Raw genomic sequence first — 21,509 nt, forward strand, 5'->3', positions numbered from 1 at the left:
CTAGATGGTGAAGGTCACAGGGGAGGGTGTTAAGCTACAGGGAAGGAGACAAAGAAGGAGCACAGAGAACAAGCAGGCTCTGGGCTCCAAGGCACCAACCCTGCTCCACACAATGAAAATGTGAAATAAAAATAAAATAAGTAAAAATCACAGGACTAGACCAAGTTACCCTGAATCCAGAAATAACAAAAGACCTCATAATTTAAAAGGCAGAATAGCACAATAATAAAGCCAGGTAGATCTGACAAAAGGAATTTACTCTTTCTCTCCAGGATGGGGTGAAGGAAAAGACAGAGGTTAAGAATCGGAGTGAAATCCCGAATCGGCTACCAACTAGCTCTGGGTAACTTTGAGCAAGCTGCTTAGTATCTGCAATAACACAGTTAAAAAACCTTCCCAGAAGGCAGTTACATTAAATGATGGGATATAAAGCACTGACTGCTAACTGGCACAACATAGACATATACTCAGAAAATAGGGGAAAGGTCATGGGAAAGGAATGACCTTTAGGAATGTTCTTAATTTCCAGTCAGTTAACCTGTTCTTCCGCCTGACCTCCCCATCTCAGTTAAGGGCACTAACTGTGCAACGCAACCATTCAAGCCAAAACAGGGAGGCCATCTTGTGCCCTCCCTTTGCACATTTCTACCTCCAATCCCTCAGCAAGCACTCTTGGAGTTAACCCCCAAAGATCTCCCAATCCACTCCCTTCTCTACATCTTTACTGCCACTACCTTCCCAGGGTACTATTTCAGCAATCAATTCTGAACAGGCCTTGCCTTCACTCTTCCCCCTACTATCCATTCGCCCATAGAACTTCCAGATGACTTTTTTAAATCCTCGTGAGATAATAGAATATATATATTCTATTAAGATACAGAACTCCTAAAACCCAAGAGCATCAGGAACATTTTTTGTTCCAATATCTGGTCTTTGACCCCAGTTAGTGACAGAGTTCCTAAATCCCTTAGAATTTTGAGGGTGACAGCAGTGTCTTTTGTTCTAATGAGTTGACTGCTGGTTGGCTCCTGGATGACAGCTGACCACCAGAAAGCCCATGGTTAGCAGCTGAGAATTTTCAGTTCCACCTCCCATTCTCCAGAGAGAGGAGAAAGGGCTGGAAAAGGAGTTAATCATCCATTGTTCCCACGTGATGAAGCCTCCATATAAAAAATCCCCAAAGTACAGGGTTTAAAAGCTTCCAGGGTGGTGAACACACAGAGGTACAGGGAGAGTAGTGTGTCCAAGGAGGGCTCCATGCCCCTTCCCACATCCCTTGCCTGATGCATTTCTTCCATCTGGGTGTTCACCTGTATCCTTTATCATATCCTTCTATAACAAACTGGTAAACAGTAAGGAAACTATTTTCCTGAGCTCTGAGTTCTAGCAAATTAACCGAACCTAAGGAGGGAGTCGTGGGAACCTCCAAATGATTTATAGTCAATCTGTCAGAGGCACAGGCAACAACCTGAGCTTGCGAATGTCATGTGAAGCGGGGAGAAGGCAGTCTCGTGGGACTAGCCCTTCACCTGCGGGATCTGACACGACCTCCAGGTAGACAGTGTTAGAACAGAGTTAAGTTGTAGCACACCCTGCTGGTGTCACAGAATTGCTTTGTGTGGAGAAAACCCCCACATATTCGGTGACCAGAATGTCAGAAGTGAAGCGTTCTATTTGAAAAAAAACTGAGTTTTTCCAAAACAATCCTGAATCAGACACTTCCCTCCTCTGTGAGAAAATGTGAACAAGACCTGTAAAGAGAAGCTCAACGTCATCCAGCCCCAACCTACCTTTCCACCATCATCTCCAATCGCTCACCACACTCCAGACCAACAGCCTTTAGTCTGCTCTTTCCCATCCCAGGGCTTCATACGTGCTGCTCCTTTGGAAGCTCCTTTTCCTACGTGCTGCTCCTCTGATATCCTAAATACCTGGTTTCTTTCGCACCATCCATTAGGCCTCGGTTCTAATGCCAAATGGAAGCCTTCCCATCACCCTAGCAAAAGCAGCTTGCTCCCATGACTCACTATCTTATCATCCTGTTCATTTCTTTTATATTTAAAATGATCTCACCTATTGATTAGATTACGTATTTATCACCTCACCGTGGCCCCTACTAGAGTGTAAGTTTCATATGACAGGGATCTCCTTTGCCTTATTCATCCCATAGTCCAGCTCCTAGAGCAGTGCCTGGCATATTGGAAGCCATCAAATAACTAACTGATAGCTCACCGTAGACAAGTAAGAACCTTCCATGTTTAAAGAAAAGTCAAATAAAGTATTCTTCAATCTACCTTGATAAACTCACCTAATGTCTAATTCTTCAATATGTAACTATTTCTGACATGTAACCAAAGTCCTTGAAGCTGCAATTTAAATTCGCAGGAAAGACAGTCACTTTTCTACCTCTTAAGGGCTGATTGATTCCCCTTCCTTTAAGCCTCTGGTCTTTTGTTTCACTTTTTAATCTCTTATATATTCACAGCTTTCCTCTCAGCTTCCACATAGTTTGAGAAAGAGTCTAACCAAAACTGAGTAGCAGATTTGTGCATCAAAGCATTTGGCCAGTTTGAAAACAGCATTCAGGGACACCTGGGTGCCTCAGTTGGTTAAGCGTCCCACTCGACTGCAGCTCAGGTCATGATCTCACAGTTTGTGAGTTCCAGCCCCTCATCGACTTCCTCACTGTGCTTGGGATTCTCCCCCTTCCACCTACCCATCCCCTGCACAAGCATACTCGCACGTGCTCTCGATCTCTCTTTCAAATAAACTTTAAAAATAATGAAATAAAATAAAACCAGCATTCAACTTCTGGCCACCATAAGTGCCAGACCCATTCTCATGATCCTGACAAAGGAGTCAAAATGTCATCACTTCAGGGGCACCTGGCTGGCTCAGCTGGAAGAGCATGTGACTCTTGGTCTCAGAGCTATGAGTTTGAACCCCACTTGGGTGTAGACATTACTTAAATAAAATAAATAAACTTAAAAAAAAAACAAACATAGTCACTTCACATAGCACATCTCTGTTGTTGTTTGCTAACTTCCTTGTTATGTATTCTGGCCTCCACTCGAAGCACTTGCATTTTCTTTACCTGGCCTGTTCTTAAAGCAATTTATTTCTCAAAGCTGCTAGTATCTTTTTTTTTTTTTTTTCATTTTTTTCTAGGAGATTTATTTCATGTGAGTTCTCGGTTTATATAACAAAGTACATAAGAGCAGGAAGCACTGAGTAAACCTATGCCTACAGGCAGAGAGTATACTCTTCAGATAGATGAACAACATTTAAAGTCCTATTTTCTATACCGAGACAACATGCTTATATGGTCAATTAGTATATGTAATGTTGAAGGGTCATAACATAATCTATTCTTTTACCTAGCCATCCCAACCTGTCATCAACTGCTCCTCTCTGCTTTCAATCTACATTAAAGAAACCACACCCATTCCCTTTGCCAATTACCCAAATACACCACCTCCCTTTTTCCGTCCTCTTAACCCATATTTGAAAAAAAGTGAAGGGGTGCTTGGGCGGCTCAGTTGGTTAAATGTCCAACTCTTGATCTTGGCTCAGATAGTGATCTCACGGTTCGTGGGAGGGAACCCCAAGTTAGGCTCTGCGCTATCAGCTGGGAGCCTGCTTGGGATTCTCTCTCTCCCTCTCTCTCTCTGCCCAGTGAAAAAACTAAAACAATCTTTTCTATGAACAAAATGTCACAATTGGGAAATCTAGAATCTACAAAACTAAGACAATCTTTTCCATGAACCAAGTGTCACAACATTGGGAAATCAACAATCTACTGAATGGTATCTTGAAGCTTTTTCAAACATCAGTAATAAACACCCTACATACACAGAACAAGTTATCCAAAACCCCTTTAAGAATTCAAGTTAGTAAGTAAAAAAAAAAAAAAAAAAAACAAAAAACAAAAAACAAACTAGAACTTCCAGAAATGTCAAAATTCTTTTTTGTCAAGCAATCATAAACAGCTTTGAGGCTCTACCATATATTTGTACCAAATATACACAGGGTTAACACTGTGAAGTTAACACAGGACAAAACTTTTAAAATAACTGTATTTTAGTACTACACATACCCTTACCTTTAAATAATTCATATTATGGGGGCTCCTAGGTGGCTCAGTCGGTTGAGTGTCCGACTTCGGCTCAGGTCATGATCTCACGGTTCGTGGGTTCGAGCCCCACGTCGGGCCCTGTGCTGCCAACTCAGAGCCTGGAGCCTGCTTCAGATTCTGTGTCTCCCCCTCTCTCTGCCCCTCCCCTGTTCACGCTCTGTGTCTGTCTCTTGATAATAAATAAACATTAAAAAAATTATAAATAACTCATATTTGAAGAAACATTAAAAGTTCTACCTACCTTAGCTGGAGGAACTTTTCCAGCAGCTGTGATCTGACCAGTAAAAAACCGTCCAAAATGATTTGCTGCTAGTACAACAGCTTTGTAGCTGAAAAAATAAATATTTCCATAAAATTAAAGAGATTAGACTAATATATTATTGTAAGCCACCAATGAAGCTTTAATAGTCAAAGATAATCACTAACATTTAAATTGTACCTACTATGTGTCAAAAACCGCTGAGTGCTACATGTATAACTACTCCTTTAACCTCCTCCACAATCCTACAGACAGGTACAGTTTTTACCTTCATTTTATAGGTGAGTAAACAGACACACAGAGAGTGGAAGAGACTTGCTGTCACTCGGCTAGCAAATGGCAGAACCAGAAGCCTAACCCTGGCTGGCATCCTACCTCCACAAGCACACTCTTACCCACGATGTTCCCTGGCCTTTTCAGAATGAACACTGCAGAAGATCAGTTGGTGTAAAAAAAGAAATGAAGGAAAGACCAAAAAAAAATGCTAACAACGGTTTTCTCCCAGTGCTGAAACTACAGACACTTCAGACTTTGTTTTACTTCACTGTATTGTCCAAATTTTCTTTAATGATTATGTAGTATTTATGTCATAGGGAAAAACTTTAAAATGAAAAAGAAACGAGATATAGCTATATGCTTGTACATAATAAAATTCTAACCTCAAACCAAACCAAAAAAAAAAACAGAAAACAAAAAACAAACAAACAAAAAACTTCCCCTGAGGCAGCTGGGTGGCTCAGTTGGTTAAACATCCAACTTAAGCTCAGGTTATGAGTCGCCATTTGGTTCATGAGTTCGAGACCCACTCTGATGGTGCAGAGCCTGCTTGAGATTCTGTCTCTCTGCACCTCCCCCACTTGTGCACACTCTCTCTCAAAATAAATAAATTAAATTAAACAAAACAAAAAAACTTCCCTTGATTGCTAAGATTTGAAAGTATGGAATTTTGAGACACAGTGACCTCTGTGCAGGGCCCAGTTCTACCACTAACCGGCTTTGTGACCTTGGGTAAATTTCTCTAAGTCCCTAATCCTTGGTTTCCTCATCTACAGAGTGGGGACAAAAAGAGCATCTCTCAGTGTTGTTATGAGGACTAAGTGAGACCATGCAGGTAAAGCACTTAGCACAAAGCCTGCCATCATAAGTGTTTGGTAAATACTAGTGTTTTTGGCTAAAGAAACATTCTGTGCAGCAAAAACAAGTAAAATATACCACTTATACCATCTTTTCTTACGAGGATACTGTTAACATATTATACCAATTTCATTTTCAGAGCATTTTATCCTTAAAAGGCACCTCTACACATTAACTATAACACGTTATAATTAAAATTACGATGCAACTATTTATTAAAATCTACCTGCTGACAATAAAACCTTTCCCTGATCATATTTTTTTCCTGGCCATATTTTTTATAAAATAATATTGATATAATAATTGATGCAAAAGCATATAATGGTAACCACTACGACTTTAAATCATATTATAGCAGAAAGGCAATATTTTAGAGACCACATTACTTGTTAGTCTTACTTCTGAATCCAAGTGACAGAAACTTTCAAAAAACCAAACATGATAAAGATTCAAAGGCCACTGTAAGAAATTTTGGAATTAATGTTTTAAAAGATTCAGCTGCTATTCTGAAACAAATAACAAAAATGAGATGAGTTACACAGGAATGTACAAGAAAACATTGATAGTGGGGAAAAGTGATAACAGTTTGCCTCTTTTTGATGACAGCAAAAAAAGCTCAGAATGGACATGAATGAACTGGAAGGAGCGTGTCTTCACTGTAATATGGCTGTGTGTGTGACTTAGATAATGATTTATCACGTACTGTGTGGATAAGTATCCTAGAAGATGCACCTCAAACTATGCCCTTTGCATATATCGGCTCAGGATGTAAGATAGCGATTCTTCAAACTGTGTCCCATGGATCCCCAAAGGTTCAAATTCCAGCCAACTCTGGGGCCATAATGGGTGGGGTAGAGAACAAACATGTTTCTGGACACCCCTCCATCCCTCAGTTCAACTAAGGCCATTCTGCTCTTATTGCATTTGTTTATATTGCCTCATAATATGTCATTTGCCCAAAAGATTCTATGGCTAAAAAGCACTGGGCTGGAACCACTGGCTTTGATAACCTTTCATATTCTACATTTCACAAGACAAAATCAAAGATCACATTGTACGTTTTCTATAGAAAACATTTAAGTCTCAGGGCACTTGAGTGGCTCATTCAGTTAGGCATACAACTATTGGTTTCGGCTCAGGTCATGGTCTCACAGCTCGTGAGTTTGAGCCCCGCATCAGGCTCCTGGCTGACGGTGCAGAGCCTGCTGGGGATTCTCTCTGCCCCTACCCTGTACTCACGCACTCTCTCAAAATAAATAAGTAAACTTTAAAAAAAATAAAAGAAAATCTTTGAAGTCCCATGATACATAATGTAACTTTTCTACAAACAAAATAATATGGCAAAAATTTATTTTGTCCTTTGGTGTATACTTTATATCACAAAAAATATCTTCAAACCAACCATTTGCTATATTATAGTAAGGATAACAAAATGTGTTTTTAGCTTGTCCTTTTTGTTTTCTGCTTTTCTTTCAAAAATGAAACCCAAAGTAGACTCTATTTGATCTATTGGCCTAGCCGATATGCTACACCTAAGCTATAAAACCTAAGAAAACCTTCAGGTCATGTGTCAGGCCATAAAAGGCTTTATTCACATTAGTCTCTCTTGCATGCGCTGTTTGATTTTTTTTAACCGTTTTCATTTGTTGGTGCCTCATTCATATTAGCAAACTGTCACTATCAGCAGTTTGCATGCTTAAAATCTAATTCAACTATCTCCTGAAGAGTTGATTTCATAAGCATCTTCGATTTCCAGATTTTTTCTGCTCTCTAGGCAGTCAGCAACACGATACACCCCATCCCCCCCCGGGCAGGCGTGATTGCTCAGTCAGAGCCCTGTTCCCCAGAGCAGGAGGGCCCTTAGTCTCCTCTCAGCACAGCTCTCCAGGCAGTAAAGTGGGAACGCAGCAGTGGCGGGCAAAGGTAAGAGGACGTAGTTAGCCCTCAGTTATCAATATGTGGGTTGGGGGGGGGGTAATAATTTTTTAAAACTTTTTTAACATTTATTTATTTTTGAGAGAGAGACAGGGTATAAGTGGGGGTAGGGGGGTACACAGAGAGAGGGAGACACAGAATCCAAAGCAGGCTCCAGGCCCTGAGCTGTCAGCACAGAGCCCAACGTGGGGCTCAAATTCATGAACAGTGAGATCATGACCTGAGCTGAAGTTGGACACTTAGCCGACTGAGCCACCCAGGTGCCCCTATTAATACGTGTTTTGACACCAGGTAGAACTTTGCCAAATACAGACATTTTCCATATTTGCTAAATATTTTATGAATTTACCTAAGCAAAACATAATTAAAATGGTAAATGCTAATATGTATGTGTCAGGTTGAACAATATGAAACTGTCAATATCTGACCTTTTTTGACCTATAAAAACAGCAATTTATGTTAACTAACTTACTGTGGCAATCATTTCACAATATACTGATATATCAAATCATTATATTTATACCTTAAATTTACACAATGCTATATGTCAATTGTCTCAAATAAAATCTGAAAAAAAGTAGCAGGGTGCCTGGGTCGCTCAGTCGGTTAAGCATCCGACTTTGGCTCAGGTCATGATCTCACGGTTTGTGGGTTCAAGCCCCGCATCAGGCTCTGTGCTGATAGCTCAGAGCCCAGAGCCTGCTTTGGATTCTGTGTCTCCCTCTCTCTGTCCCTCCCCCACTTGTGCTCTCTCTCTCTCTCTCTCTCAAAAGTAAATAAACATTAAAAAAAATTTTTTTAAGAAAAAAAGTAGCAATTTCTACCTAATGTATACATGTGTATACACGCATATACACACATACATGCAAGACAGTCTATTCCTCATACAAATAATTTCACAATCATTTGCTCTGGTGGAAGACTTCTACCCATGAAGAGTAGAATATGAAGAGTCATTTCTTTTAACTATGAAATAATAAACTGAGCCTTAAAAAATAAGGGCACTTTTGGTGCACCTGGGTGGCTCAGTCAGTGAAGCCTCCAACTTCAGCTCAGGTCATGATCTCATCATTTGTGAGTTCAAGCCCTGTATCAGGATCTGTGCTGACAGGTCAGAGCCGGGAGCCTGCTTTGGATTCTGTGTCCCCTCTCTCTCTACTCCTCCCCGACTTGTGCTCAATCTTTCTCTCTCTCTCTCTCTCTCTCAGAAATAAACATTAAAAAAAAATTTTTTTAATTAAAAAAATAAATAAATAAGGGTACTCTCAAAAAGCTTTTATCCCCAACAATTATTACAAGTAAAAGCACTGTAAGAGAGAAGAGTCACAATGAGCATGTTTCTAGAGTAGCACTGTGCTTTGTTCAACCAAAATGGAAAGGAATCAACATACCCAGCAATGTTGGCCATGGAGCTTAGTGCGTCATATCCCTGAGCAATCGTGACTCTTGGAACCTGGTCCATCGCCAAAACTGTAGTTTTTCTTTTAGAAAGTTTATTTAGCAAGTCTGGATTTTGGGCTGGGTAAATAAAGCTAATCAATGTTCCCGATGTCTTTAAAAGGTCGGCCTCATGAACACCTAATGTTGGATTAACCATGGGAGCTCGCACCTGAGGAAAAAAAGTCAAGTCACTGATTAATAATGTAAATACCTTTATCATATTTTTAAGTAAACAGGACAACCTAAATGACATGCCATGATTGAAATAATAGGCCAGAAGTAATCTTTCAGCAATAAACTTTGGACTAAATTCCTAAACAAGGTAAGGAGCACCAAGATCTTTGCCATCTGTCCTCTGACTGATGACCAACCTAGGAACTGATCTGAGTAAAGAGCATGCTATCATTCTGGAAGGTTTCCCCCCCCCACCCCAAAATTTTATTTTTAAGTAAGGCTCATAACATGGCTTTACCATTGCCAGCTTTTCCTAAGTTTCTGCAGAAACACATTCAGATAAGCAGATTCATTTGTGGGCTTTTAAGGTGTGTTTTATATCCAAGTTTAAAATCGATCTTCAAAACACGTATCATGTCCTTAGCTCTAAGTTCGCAGTAGCACTTTTAGGCAAGTAAGCCCAGAAAACAATAGCTCAGGGACTTAAATTTTTAAAGGAAACAGAAACACAAACACTGGGTCAATATTTTCATTTCATAGCACTTCATCTCATTTACCTAGGAAACATCTTTGTTACTGCCATTTCAGTTGTTGATCTGGTGACACATATGATTTTAATTAAGGTTCTGGATTCTAAGACTCTCTAGGGGCGCCTGGGTGGCTCAGTTGGTTAAGCATCTGACTTCAGCTCAGGTCATGATCTTGCGATTTGTGGGTTCAAGCCCCACATCAGGCTCTGTGCTGACAGTTCAGAGCCTGGAGCCTGCTTCAGATTCTGTGTCTCCCTCTCTCTCTCTCTCTCTCTGCCCCTCCCCCACTCATTCCCTCCCTCCCTCCCTCTCTCTTCTCTCTCTCTCTAAAATAAACTTAAAAAGACTCTCTGGCAAGGTCTATTTTTCCTCATTGAGAATCTAAAATATAGATTTAATAAAAATTAGAGGTCAACTTTGAATTAATTCTACTGGCCCTTATCAAATGCTCAGCTGAGACTGTTGGCATATGAGTGAGTTAAGTCAACAGAATGTTTTCCTGAAAGTGCTTTTTGGATCACTAGTTCCCCAGGATATTAACAGGCTTGACTCAAAAATAGTTTACTAATGCAAGTATAAAGTTATCTAAGTTACTATATCATAGGATTTCTCCGTGCTTGTAACATGCTCATACACACTGCGGATCTAAAGGAACACAAAGTGCTTCCACAACTTATATACACCCTACTAACCCTTTATTGTGGGGTATCTCAAAAGGTTTTGATCCCTAGAGCATATGTTGGAATGGATCATACTCATTTTTCTATTTGCCCTAAGCTCTTTTACTATACTAAGTTATATCACCAAGTATCTGTACACCTAAACACTTTAAAAGTTTTGGCTGAATTGCAACTTCCCCACATACCATAAATTTCACTGTTAATTTCCACACCAAAAAATTGTTTTGTCTTCTGCAAAGATCACTACTCTACCAAGTTATTCAGTAGAATTTATGTTAAAAAAAAAAAAAAGCAAACAAACAAAAAAAACAGTTACATGATTGATGCCCCTTAGAAATTAACACACATACCAAAAAAAAGCTGGTCTTTCCTGAACAAGTGAGGAGCTTCTTTTTGCCTAATAATCATGCTACTACAATCCCTATCTCCCTCTTTGTCTTGGTTGCAGAAGGCTTAGGATTTAGGCTAATGCTGCTCCCTAATAATTACCTAAGGTACACTTGTGATAGTCCCTTCCTTTTTCCATATGATTTTTTTTTACTTCAGATTTTATGTCTGAAGCTCTTCAGCACATAGATTTCTATTATACATTAAGACCTTTCATTAAAGTAGGTAAGGCTGTCTCTACTCAGCCCCGTGCTGCTTTCTCCAAGGCAGCCCTGCCCTCTCTAGAAATAGCACTGAGGTCAGTTAAATCACTGTTCCTTCTACATATCAGAAGATCAGGGTACGTTCAGTCCTAGGAGGAGTCCCATGCCCTTTTTCCATCTTGTAGCAGTTAAATACTCACCTGTGGGTATTCTGGATATGTATGAACCATGAAGTGCAAATTCTCCCTAGCCAATAAGAAGGGCATTTCCACATGAAAATCTAAAAAGGAAGATCACTTTTTCTACTCTCATGGTTAAACAGAGATCACACTGCCTGATAAAAGTTCTACCAGACTATGAAGAATATTCACAACATGCAACCATTTCTCTGAGAAAAGGCAGTGTTTGAAAATATGAAGAGTTATAACAATATGATTTTTCCATGAACACTTTTTAAAAAGCGAGCATGCTATAAATGAGGGGTGGAAAGGAATAATTACTTTGACCACCAGATCAGAAGCCAGCACTTCCTTCGCCCCTTGGATCTGGGCACCTGCTGCTCTGTAGTGATCATCAGAAAACTTGGAAGCTTCGCCAGCACCCGATTCCACGACAACACTAAAACCCTGCTTGACCAAGGCCTGAACACCAGCAGGAGACAATGCCACCCGTTTCTCATTTTGGAAAATCTCCTTGGGGATGCCAACAGTCAGTTGCTTATATGGAATTCCTACAAAGTGAGGGGAAGAAAGAAGGAAGGAAGGAAGGAAGGAAGGAAGGAAGGAAAGAAAAGAAAAGAAAGAAAGAAAGAAAGAAAGAAAAAGGGAGAAAGAGAGAAAGAGAAAGAAACAAAGAAAGAAAAGGAGAAAAGAACGGGAGAGGGAAAGAGAGAAAAAGAAAGAAAAAGAAAAATTAATTCAGTAAAAAACATAAAAACAATGTTTTAATAACAGTTCAAAAAATGAAAATGGGCAGTCTGTTCAAAATATACTGAACATACAAGTTGCTGCTCAAAATAATGTTCCTGATTCATAATCATAATTGAGTTTTTTGAATAATGGGAAATATTTATGCCCACTCTCTTAAATTCCAAATATTTCATTTAACCAAATAGCTCTCTTCAAGGCACATGACTAGATTATTCTTAGGAAAAAAATGGGTTGAGAGATCAATCAAAATGCTAACTCCACTCTTCAAACTAATCCTCTGGGATTTATGGTTTCCTTGTCCTCACCTTTAAGGAAGACAGAACTAATTAGCTGTTTTGAAGAACAACCCTATACTAGACATATTGTTGGCTACACTCAAAGTTTCCTTCCTGGCAATTTGGCCACAGGCAATTCCTCACAGATTTCCAAGTGTTGTATCCTGAGACCCTACGTTCTTGGCCACAGCGGATAAGACCAAGGATCAACAGCTGGGTCAAAGATAATAGTCTATAGGCCAGAGAGTCCCTGAGATGACTTACATAGGAACTGCCCAAGGACACTCTATGTTGGCCAGTGATGACCCAACCCATTCAGGTACTCTTAGTGTCTGAATGCGAGACCCACAGAAAAGGACAGGGGGAGTAAAGGGTACAAAAGCTATCTGTAAGCAGCCATGAGGTTAAAGGTAGACAAAGGGAGGTCTACAGCAACAGTAGCAGAAACATCAGTAGTGGCGATACAAAGAGGGAAGATGAGCCATAGCTATGGAATCCAGAATACCATTCCACTTTTCCTAGAAGTAGATGAGGGGTTTCCCAGGCTTCTGTACTTCCCAAGAATACACCCAATAAACCCTCACCACAAAATAGGACCTTGATGCAATCCTGTTCCTTGTAACCCAAAAGAGCCTGTATAAAATAAAGTATTTATATATGGCTCTGAACAATTTTAGCTAAAGTTGCTTTTGTTGTTTTATTCAACGTGCAGGCACAAATAGACTTTTCTTTTAAAAAAAATCTGCTTCTGTATGTTGTACCAAAGTTCAGGAAATCTACTCTAGCAACCTAAACTCTGAAAATACATAATAAAAAAACAAATTATCTCTACAGAGTAACAATATTGAGGCCTTAGAGAAATTAAGTCAACTTAAAAATACCTGCATTCAAACAGAGTCTTAAACCCCATACTCCATTAGCAGTAATAACTAAAAGTAAGCCAAAGGCAAACATGTGGTGAACCTTAACCTCTGTTTGAAGGAGAGGGAGGAAAATAATAGAAAGCTGGAAAATATTCCAGATTGATGTGCAAAGTTAAATCACATAAACATCTGGAGTTCACTTATCTGACAAGGTCAAATTACCTAGGCCCTATATACCGTAAGTCAAAGAAGCCACCAAAGACAAATGAAGTCCCATCAAACAGGTTCGGGAGCCAACTTGAAAGGCCAAATATGAAACAATTTGAGCATGAAAAAGAATAATTAATTGCAATGTAATAAAATACATCCGAGGATGTTAAAATGCAGGAGTTCATTATGATACTCAAAAAATAAATATTTTTTAAAAGCTTCATTGGCCAACTTTAGCGGGTGTGTGATAAGCAGAATAATGGTACCCCATAGGTGTCCACACACTTCTAATCCTCAGAACCTGTGAATGTGTCAGGATACACAGCAAAGGAGAATTAAGGTAGCAGATGGAATTAGAGTTGCTAATCAAATGACCTTGAAATAAGGATTAGCCTGGATTATCTGGGTGGGCCGACTGTACTCACAAGGGTCCTTAAGTGTGAGAGAAGAAGGCAGAAGAGCCAGAGTCAAATAGTAGTCTGAAGATGCTATGCTGCTGGCTTTGAAGATGGAAGAAGGGGCCACGAGCCAAAGAATATAAGCAGTTTCCAAAAGCTGGACAAGGGAAGGAAACAGACCACCCTTAAAGTCTCCAGAAGGAATACAGACAGCCCCACCGACACCTTGATGTGAACCTAGTGAGAGCCATTCTAGACTTTGGCCTCCAGCAGTGTAAGATAATAAATTTGTGTATGTATGAAGTTGTGTTACCTTGTTACAGCTGAATAGAAAACTAATACTTTAAGAAAACCAAGAGATTATTACCAAAACTATAAAGAATGGAACAGAACCAAACATTTATCCCACCTTACCACTACAACCTCAGGGTAACTAAATAACAGAGGGAAAGTTTTTCTTTATAGAAAAATTCTAGCTAATAAATGAAGATAAAATGATAGTGTACCACCATTTCAACCCCCCTCCCCATAAAACCATGGATTCAGTTGATGATCATTAAATGGCTGTTATAGCCTTTGAGTGAAAAACTGATGGGAGCTCCATAATGGATGAATATCAACATCTAAACTCACTGATTAATTTTCCTGACGAAACGCCACAGATAGTACATAGCATCCACCTATGAAGTATTCTTGTCAAAAAAAAACCAAAAACAGAAACAAACAAAAACAAACCTGAGTCTAACCAAGCCTCTAGGTCTAGCTAAATGGTACAGAAAACACAAGGAACAGAGAAACTAGTTAAATAATATGAAGGGAATTCATTCAGCCAAACCCAGAATGTGAGAAATTCTACAGGGCAACAACTACATTCTTCAAGAAATAAAGAAAAAAGAAAAAAGAAAAAAAAAAAGGAGAACAGAGATCAAAAAAGACCTGAGAGATACAGTATGCAAATACAACATGTGGACCCTGTTTGGATCATTATTTGGATAAGACAACTGTAAAAACAGAAACTGAAAAAAAATGAATACTGACTGGAATTACTTTTCATGCTTTGCAATGTAGTAATGAAATTGTGGTTATGCATTTTTTTAAAATAGAATCCCTATCTTTTAGAGATAAAAAGTAATTATCTGGGAAATAGTCAAGAACTACAAATTAAAAGTCTCCTGCAGAGTCAATATAGAGATCTTGATGTCCATGCCTTTACTCACAAGGAAAATTTTCATGTCCTCAGTGCAGTTACTTACTTTTATCTTAGACACAATTTTATCACGCTTGGATAAGCTGGCTTTCTAAAACACCTAAAATAAAAATCTGAAGAGGGATGCCTGGGTGGCTCAGTTGGTTAAGGATCCAACTTTGGCTCCGGTCATGATCTCGCAGTTCTTGAGTTCAAGTCCCGCATCAGGCTCTGTGCTGACAGCTCAGAGCCTGAAGCCTGCTTCGGATTCTGTGTCTCCCTCTCTCTTTGCCCTTCCCTCGCTTGCACTCTGTCTCTCTCTGTCTCTCTGTCTCTCTCTCTCTCTCTCTCTCTCAAAAACTAAATAAACATAAAAAATATAAATAAAAAAATAAAAAATAAAAATAAATAGAAATAAATCTGAAGATAAAGTTGAGAGCTCTCAGGGACAGGTACCCTGCCAACAGTCGCTTGTCACATGAGAAGAAAAGAGGCTGTGAAATCTATTAAAGACAAACATAAGAACTCAAAAAGCATAGCAGTGTAGGGATTCTGATTGCCCAGAGTCCTGCAAACTTAAATTAAAAAGAAGGGCATTATTCTATGTGGCAAAGACAGGTATCTATCCTAGTCTTCCACCTGAATAACAGAATGCCAATTTTAGTTGAGTTTGTCCCCATCTGGAATAAAGGACCTCTTTTGTGTCCAAGTCTCCCTTACAGCTAAATAATTGCCGCCTGTCTGAGTTTTTGCCAATGAGGTACAGAGTGCTATGAGGGTCTTTGCACAAAATGCATAATAAAGGGATCTCCCTCAGCTTAGGGAGCCCTTGTTTAGCCTCTCCTTCTGACCTGCGCACAAGAACAGATGCGAGTGGGGACTCTAGCAGGGAACACCTTGTAGGCTACTCAAAGACTTCAGCTCTTCCTCTGCATGAGCTAGGACACTGGTGGCAAATTCTGAGAAGAGTGCCATGATCTTTCATTTTAAAAAGATGATGCTTTTGTGTATAGAACAGACTGTTGTGGGGGTAAAGGCAGAAAGCATAGAGAGCACTTAGGAGACTAGCACAGCAGTCCAGGGGAGAGATGATGGTGGCTCGGAACAGGACGATAACAGTGGCGATGGTGAGAACAGACCCTGGATACAAGGTAGAGCTAACCCATACCTACTATGAAGACCAAGATGACTCCAGGGTTTCTGACCTGAGCAACTGAGATGAAGCTGTCATTCAGTAAATCGAGAAGCAGTACTACAAATTAATTGATACACTCAGTTGTTAGTTCCCCAGCATAGATGAGCCATATACAGTACAATTCCTCAAAAAAGACCAGGAAAAAGGAAGAGCTGCTAAGACAAATGGTTACTATGAGCAATAGTTTCCCGGATACAACTCAACTGGTTTATCATTTCTCTTGTTCTATTTTATTTTCTTCTCTATTAGCACTGACAGTCAGAAACTTCTATACATGGAAAATATTTTTAAAAGCACTCATTAGGGTTTTAACGAAAAATGATGACTCACCAACACCAGGCTATAAAACTGCATCGCTTTTCCTTTTATCAATCATCAGGAGATCCGTTAGCTCCTACAACTTTGAAGGTTTGATCTATATACACTGAAGTGAGACTTTACCTGGTTTGGCAGGGGCTTCACACCACAGTGCCTGATGAGTATGAAATGTTCGTAAAAAATCCTTCTTCCTGGGTATAATCTTACAGGACCCCAAATTGCTACGTAAAGGACACGAACAGCCAGTCACCACGGTTTTCAGTAGGTTCGCCATGTTCATATGAGCTCCCAACTTCCTAAATCCCAAATTTCCTTGAGGGTAAATCACTAAGAAGAAAGAAAATAAAATATTTATATGCCAAGAAAAACATACTTTGTCATTTGAGCATCAAAAAGTTTTTTAAAAAAATACTAATTCAAAGAGCTTGGAATATAACAGCTGTATGTGGGCATCTACAGTGAATTTTATTTGCCAAGTCCTCTACTTAGAGAAGATGCTTCAGAAGTTTGTTTCCAATTCATATATTTAAAACTCGGAATCCATTCTCCCACTTAAAACTGTGGTTAAAAACTCACTATTCAATTCCAAGCCTTGGTCACCTTAATTGATCCTTAATGTAGCAGGGAAGCTAAAAAAGAAAATTGCTATAGAGTCCAATCACATCTTACATGAACGTTATCTTCTAAGTCTGCATGCACAGCAAAAATTGCATAGTCACCCTTGGATTTCCCTTAAATTGTCTATAATGCTGTATAGTACAATAACAACTTGTTTAGCTACCAATGTTGTACAGAAAACACTGGCAACCTATTCAGTGCAGCAAGATACTTATCCTGTAAGACCCCCTGAATTGAGCCTGAGTGAACATGAGATTCGTGTCTGCCAAGTGCTCATCTCAAGAAAATTAAGCATGTGTGGGATATGACTCCAATTTTAAAAAAGAAGAATGTCAATATCACATCGGTTTGTGCTTGTAGATATGGATGTAACTAGGAACTCTTCCATCAGTGGTTCTCACAAGCGGCCACTTTGCACCAGCTCTAACTGGGCTGGATGGAGGATCACTGACCTTTGCTGTTACTGACCTAAGCTTCAGTGGCAACCTCCATTGTTCTCCATGGCAGATCCCCAGGGGTGCATGGAAGGCATGGAAGGCCCACCATCCCCTTGATTCTCAGAGTTCCCTCATCCTTCTTTTCTTTCCTTCAAAATCAGGAAGCAGAAGATTTGGAACTCTCAGTCAAATTCAGCTAACTCCACCAACTACACGTTTAGGCTCTGCCCCATCATGTGGGCCCTCAGGGGGCCCAGCACCCAATCCCAGCAGTTCCATGAACATTCTTCCAGTCTCCAGAGGAAGAAGGGTCTAGTTCACTTAGAACTGCTGCCACAACTCCCTGAAGCAACTTCTTACAAATACCAGAAAGCAACACGGGGGATGGAAATCCTTAATCCAGATGGTGCTTATTCTTAAAATGACCTTTAATTCAACAAACACACATAGAGGGCTGAGTTCCAGAGTCACAGTCATTAGAAGCATCTGTGGAATCAAACTGGAACAGATCACACGCTCTGAGATAAGAAAAGTCAACAAGTAATAACACTACAGAGTAAGGCAAGTCCAAAGTTCTTTGAGGGATCAAAGGAGATTATGTCCTCCTACAGAGCTCAGAAAAAGAAAAAAAGAAAACACATTTGAGATAGAGAGAGTAATATGAAAAAAGCTAAGGAAGAGGAAGTATGCAAGATGTGTTCAGGCATGCAATCAAAAATGTATAATAATGCTTTGCACTTGAACAGGTTTTTAGATTTTCAGTGTTTCCACATATGTCATTTCATTTCAATCCCAAGCACCCCTGAATCCCATAAATATGCTCCTCATTTATTCATGGGTCACTTCTGGGTTGTTCATGGCTGAAAACAGAGAGCAAAAAGTTCGAAATTCAGCCACATATTCAAAACAGTCACTGAATCTATGCCAACAACCAAGGGAGATACAAAGATATATAAAAGGTAATTCTTGCCTTGGGGGAGATTTGTCCTACCATTACCAATGACCTAGTCTTATCTCCGCCTCTGCATTCACTCTAGTTTCTCTTCTTAGATCATCCCAGCTCCCCAACAACCACTGTTTTCATGGGGCTGATGAGGCTTACCCAGACCTCATCAGGGAGAGAACAAAGCTAGATATAATAGAGCCCGTGTATTGTCTAAGTTGGCCACTCACTCCCTGTTCGACCTGAATCTCTCTGCACCTCAGTCTGCTCATATATAAAAGCACAAGAAAGTTTGTTTGTCGGGCCCCATTACGCTCTAAAACATTTATGAATAGATAAGATTTTACAATGTTTTAAAGCAGAAGTCCTGTTTCAGGCCATCTGGAAAAACAGCCCTGCCTACTTGGAAAATGGTAATTTGATGTTGAATAGATCCCTGGCATCAGATGGCAATTAAGGCAGAGGACTTCACAGGCCAATTTCGCCCCAAAATTCCGATTTATTCAAGTTATAAACATGTAAGACAGTGAACAGAAAGTAGTTTTATTGGTAAGGCACCAATTGACTCAGTTAAGTGTCTGCCTTCAGCTCAGGTCATGATCTCACGTTTCTTGAGTTCAAACCCCATATCGGGCTCTCTACCATCAGCACAGAGCATGCTTCAGATCCTCTGTCCACCCCCCCCCCCTCCTGTCCCACTCATACTCTATCTTAAAAATAAATTTAAAAAAGGCACCTGGGTGGCTCAGTCAGTTAAGCGTCTGACTTCGGCTCAGGTCATGATCTCACAGCTCATGAGTTTAAGCCAGGTGTCAGGCTTTGCGCTGACAGCTTAGAGCCTGGAGCCTGCTTCAGATTCTGTGTTTCCCTCTTTCTTTGCCCCTCCCCTGCTCACACTGTGTGTCTCTCTCTCCTTCAAAAATAAATAAACATTAAAAAGTAAATAAACAAATAATGTTTAAGAAAGTAGTTTATTGGCAAGAACAGTCCCTATGGCTAAGCCTAAATTAAATAGAAATGACACTGAAATATATTCAGAGAATATTTGAATTTCCCCTATCATTATTTTAAAGCTATTTTATTCATGTGCTTCTATGGCTTTGAAGCAATGGGGGAAAGCTTTGCAACTCAAAACTGAAAAAAAAATTTAGTATACCACTCATACAGCAGTGTAATGTAAGTTATTTGGGCAACTATCTCTCCTAATAGGTACTAAAACTCTTGAGGGCAAGCACGTCAGAATGATGACAGCCTAGAGGCTAACAAGGTGAACTGTGGGTTGCAAGCCCTCATTCTGCAATTATTAGCTGTGTCCTTGGCAAGTCAGTCACTTACCTTCTCTGAACCTGATTTTCTCATCTTTAAAATGATAATAGCACCTGTGTTATATAGGGTTGTTGTAAGGAGTAAAAGGACACAATATCTCTATTGCTATTACTACTCACTTTGGTATTACCTCTGGCCTGGTGCTTTGCACAAAGGAGGAAAACAACAAGTACTTTTTAACTGAATGAATAAATAACTAGGACTAGGTAACCTGAAACCTGCGTATCTACAAAAACACATTCTCCAGAGTTTCAGGAAATTTCCTTCGAAAACGAAATGCTGTGTAGCCTTGTGGAAGATTGATTCCATCAGCAAAGGTAAACAGCTTAGCACATTGCTGATAAAAAAGTAGTCCTAAACTGTCCATTTAATAAAAAAAATTTTTAAAGCCAGGTTTGCAAATAAAAGGTGTGCAACAGAGAAAAGGGGAATATTTTGTCTTCTTTAATTTTTTTATAGTTTCAGATTTTTACTTAAATTCCAGTTAGTTAACATATAGTGTAATATTAGTTTCAGAAGTAAAATTTAGTGATTCATCACTTACATATAACACCCAGTGCTCACCACAAGTGCCCTCCTTAATCCCCATTACCCATTTAACCCATCCCCCCTCCAGCAAACCTCAGTTTGTTCTCTATAGTTAATAATCCAGTTAAGAAATGGGCAGAAGTGGGACGCACGGGTGGCTCAGTTGGCTAAGGGAGGGACTCTTGGTTTCCGTTCAGGTCATGAGTTGGAGCCCCAGCACGAGATCTGTTTGGGATTCTCTCTCTCTCTCTCTCTCTCAAAATAAATAAATAAACATTTAAAAAATGGCAGAAGACATGAACATTTTTAAAGAGGGAAGCACTTTAATAAAAGCATGCAAACACCATGGGAAGAGTCTGTCCTAAAAGACTCCTTATAAAGAGATCGCTTTAGGACTGCCCTGCACCACAGGGCGAATAGAGGACGCCTGCCACCGTAAACAAGTTACGTTTTTAAAGCGAAACATACCAACCAAGGACACAATACCCTACAGAAGCTTAGACTGGCAGGCAGCGTGACCTCGCCCAAACCCACCGGTCCCGCCCCTCCTTGGGCAACTACACTACAGCTTGGCTGGCATCTGCGCGGGACCGCTATTTATAACCTTCCCTGGAAGCCTATTGGCCCCGGTCGCTTTACAGTCATTCCTCCTCGGGGGTTCAGATCAGCTCTGCCCCCACTGCTGTCTCCTCCCGGTCGCCAGCCCGGGCCCCTCTCTCTGCCTGGATGAAGTTTGCTCAGACCACCAACCCTCACAGACATACACACTCACAACTTTCGCTCGCCACCTCCTAAGTCTCCAAACGATCGCTGACCCTGAATTCCCTCAAGGTTCAAGCACAATTTCGGGGCGTCCAGCTACCACCTCTCTGGGCGCACCCTCTATGGAAAGTCCTCTATGACCTCCCCCCTCCTCCCATTTTGCCGGTCGAAATGACCCCTTACGACTCCCGCTGTCCTCCCAAAGCTCCAAGACCTGCACCTACACAGCTGCCGCCTCGTTCCCTGCCCTCTGCAAGGACCCAGTTTCCCAACCACCCGCCCGCTCCCTTCCACGTCGCCCCGGCAAAAGACAAGGAATGGGGCCCTCAATGCACGGTTCTCCTTCCGGACCCCAGCCTCTGGCCTGCGGGCGCCCGGGTGCACCCCACATCCAGGTCCCTACCGACCCCGCCCCCTTCTCCCTGACAGGTCTCCTCCCCTGCGGGGGCCTGGACCATCCCCAACAGCCCCGCGCCCCCTCCCCAGCTGTGCCCCAAACGCGCCCCGGACTGCCCGCGCCGCGCGGCTCACCTTGGCTGGGAGGCAGGGCGGCCGGGCAGCGAGCCGCGAGGGAAGCCGCGCTGGCAGCCCTGGGTTCGGGCCCCGAGGAGCTGCGCCTCCAACCCGGAAGAACAGCCCCAACC

The 21,509-nt window shown here is 40.8% G+C and overlaps 1 protein-coding gene across 2 annotated transcripts in view; it reads right to left on the reverse strand.

The window, feature by feature from the left end:
* The window catches only part of NNT (nicotinamide nucleotide transhydrogenase), a 94,859-nt gene that overhangs the window by 72,814 nt on the left and 536 nt on the right, over positions 1–21,509 (reverse strand). Inside the window, exons 1-5 of one of the 2 annotated variants that reach the window (XM_042950313.1) lie at positions 21,397–21,475; positions 16,375–16,578; positions 11,378–11,607; positions 8,855–9,072; positions 4,377–4,464 (exon numbers count right to left, since the gene is read on the reverse strand). In XM_042950313.1, the coding sequence (XP_042806247.1) occupies positions 4,377–4,464; positions 8,855–9,072; positions 11,378–11,607; positions 16,375–16,531 (693 nt within the window). In that variant the 5' untranslated portion in view covers positions 16,532–16,578; positions 21,397–21,475. Of the gene's footprint in view, positions 1–4,376; positions 4,465–8,854; positions 9,073–11,377; positions 11,608–16,374; positions 16,579–21,396; positions 21,476–21,509 lie in introns of those variants that run through there. The other variant, XM_042950322.1, reaches the window with a different exon arrangement.

This window comes from Panthera leo, chromosome A1, assembly GCF_018350215.1.
Source record: "Panthera leo isolate Ple1 chromosome A1, P.leo_Ple1_pat1.1, whole genome shotgun sequence".
In the NCBI taxonomy this organism is placed as follows: Eukaryota; Metazoa; Chordata; class Mammalia; order Carnivora; family Felidae; genus Panthera; species Panthera leo.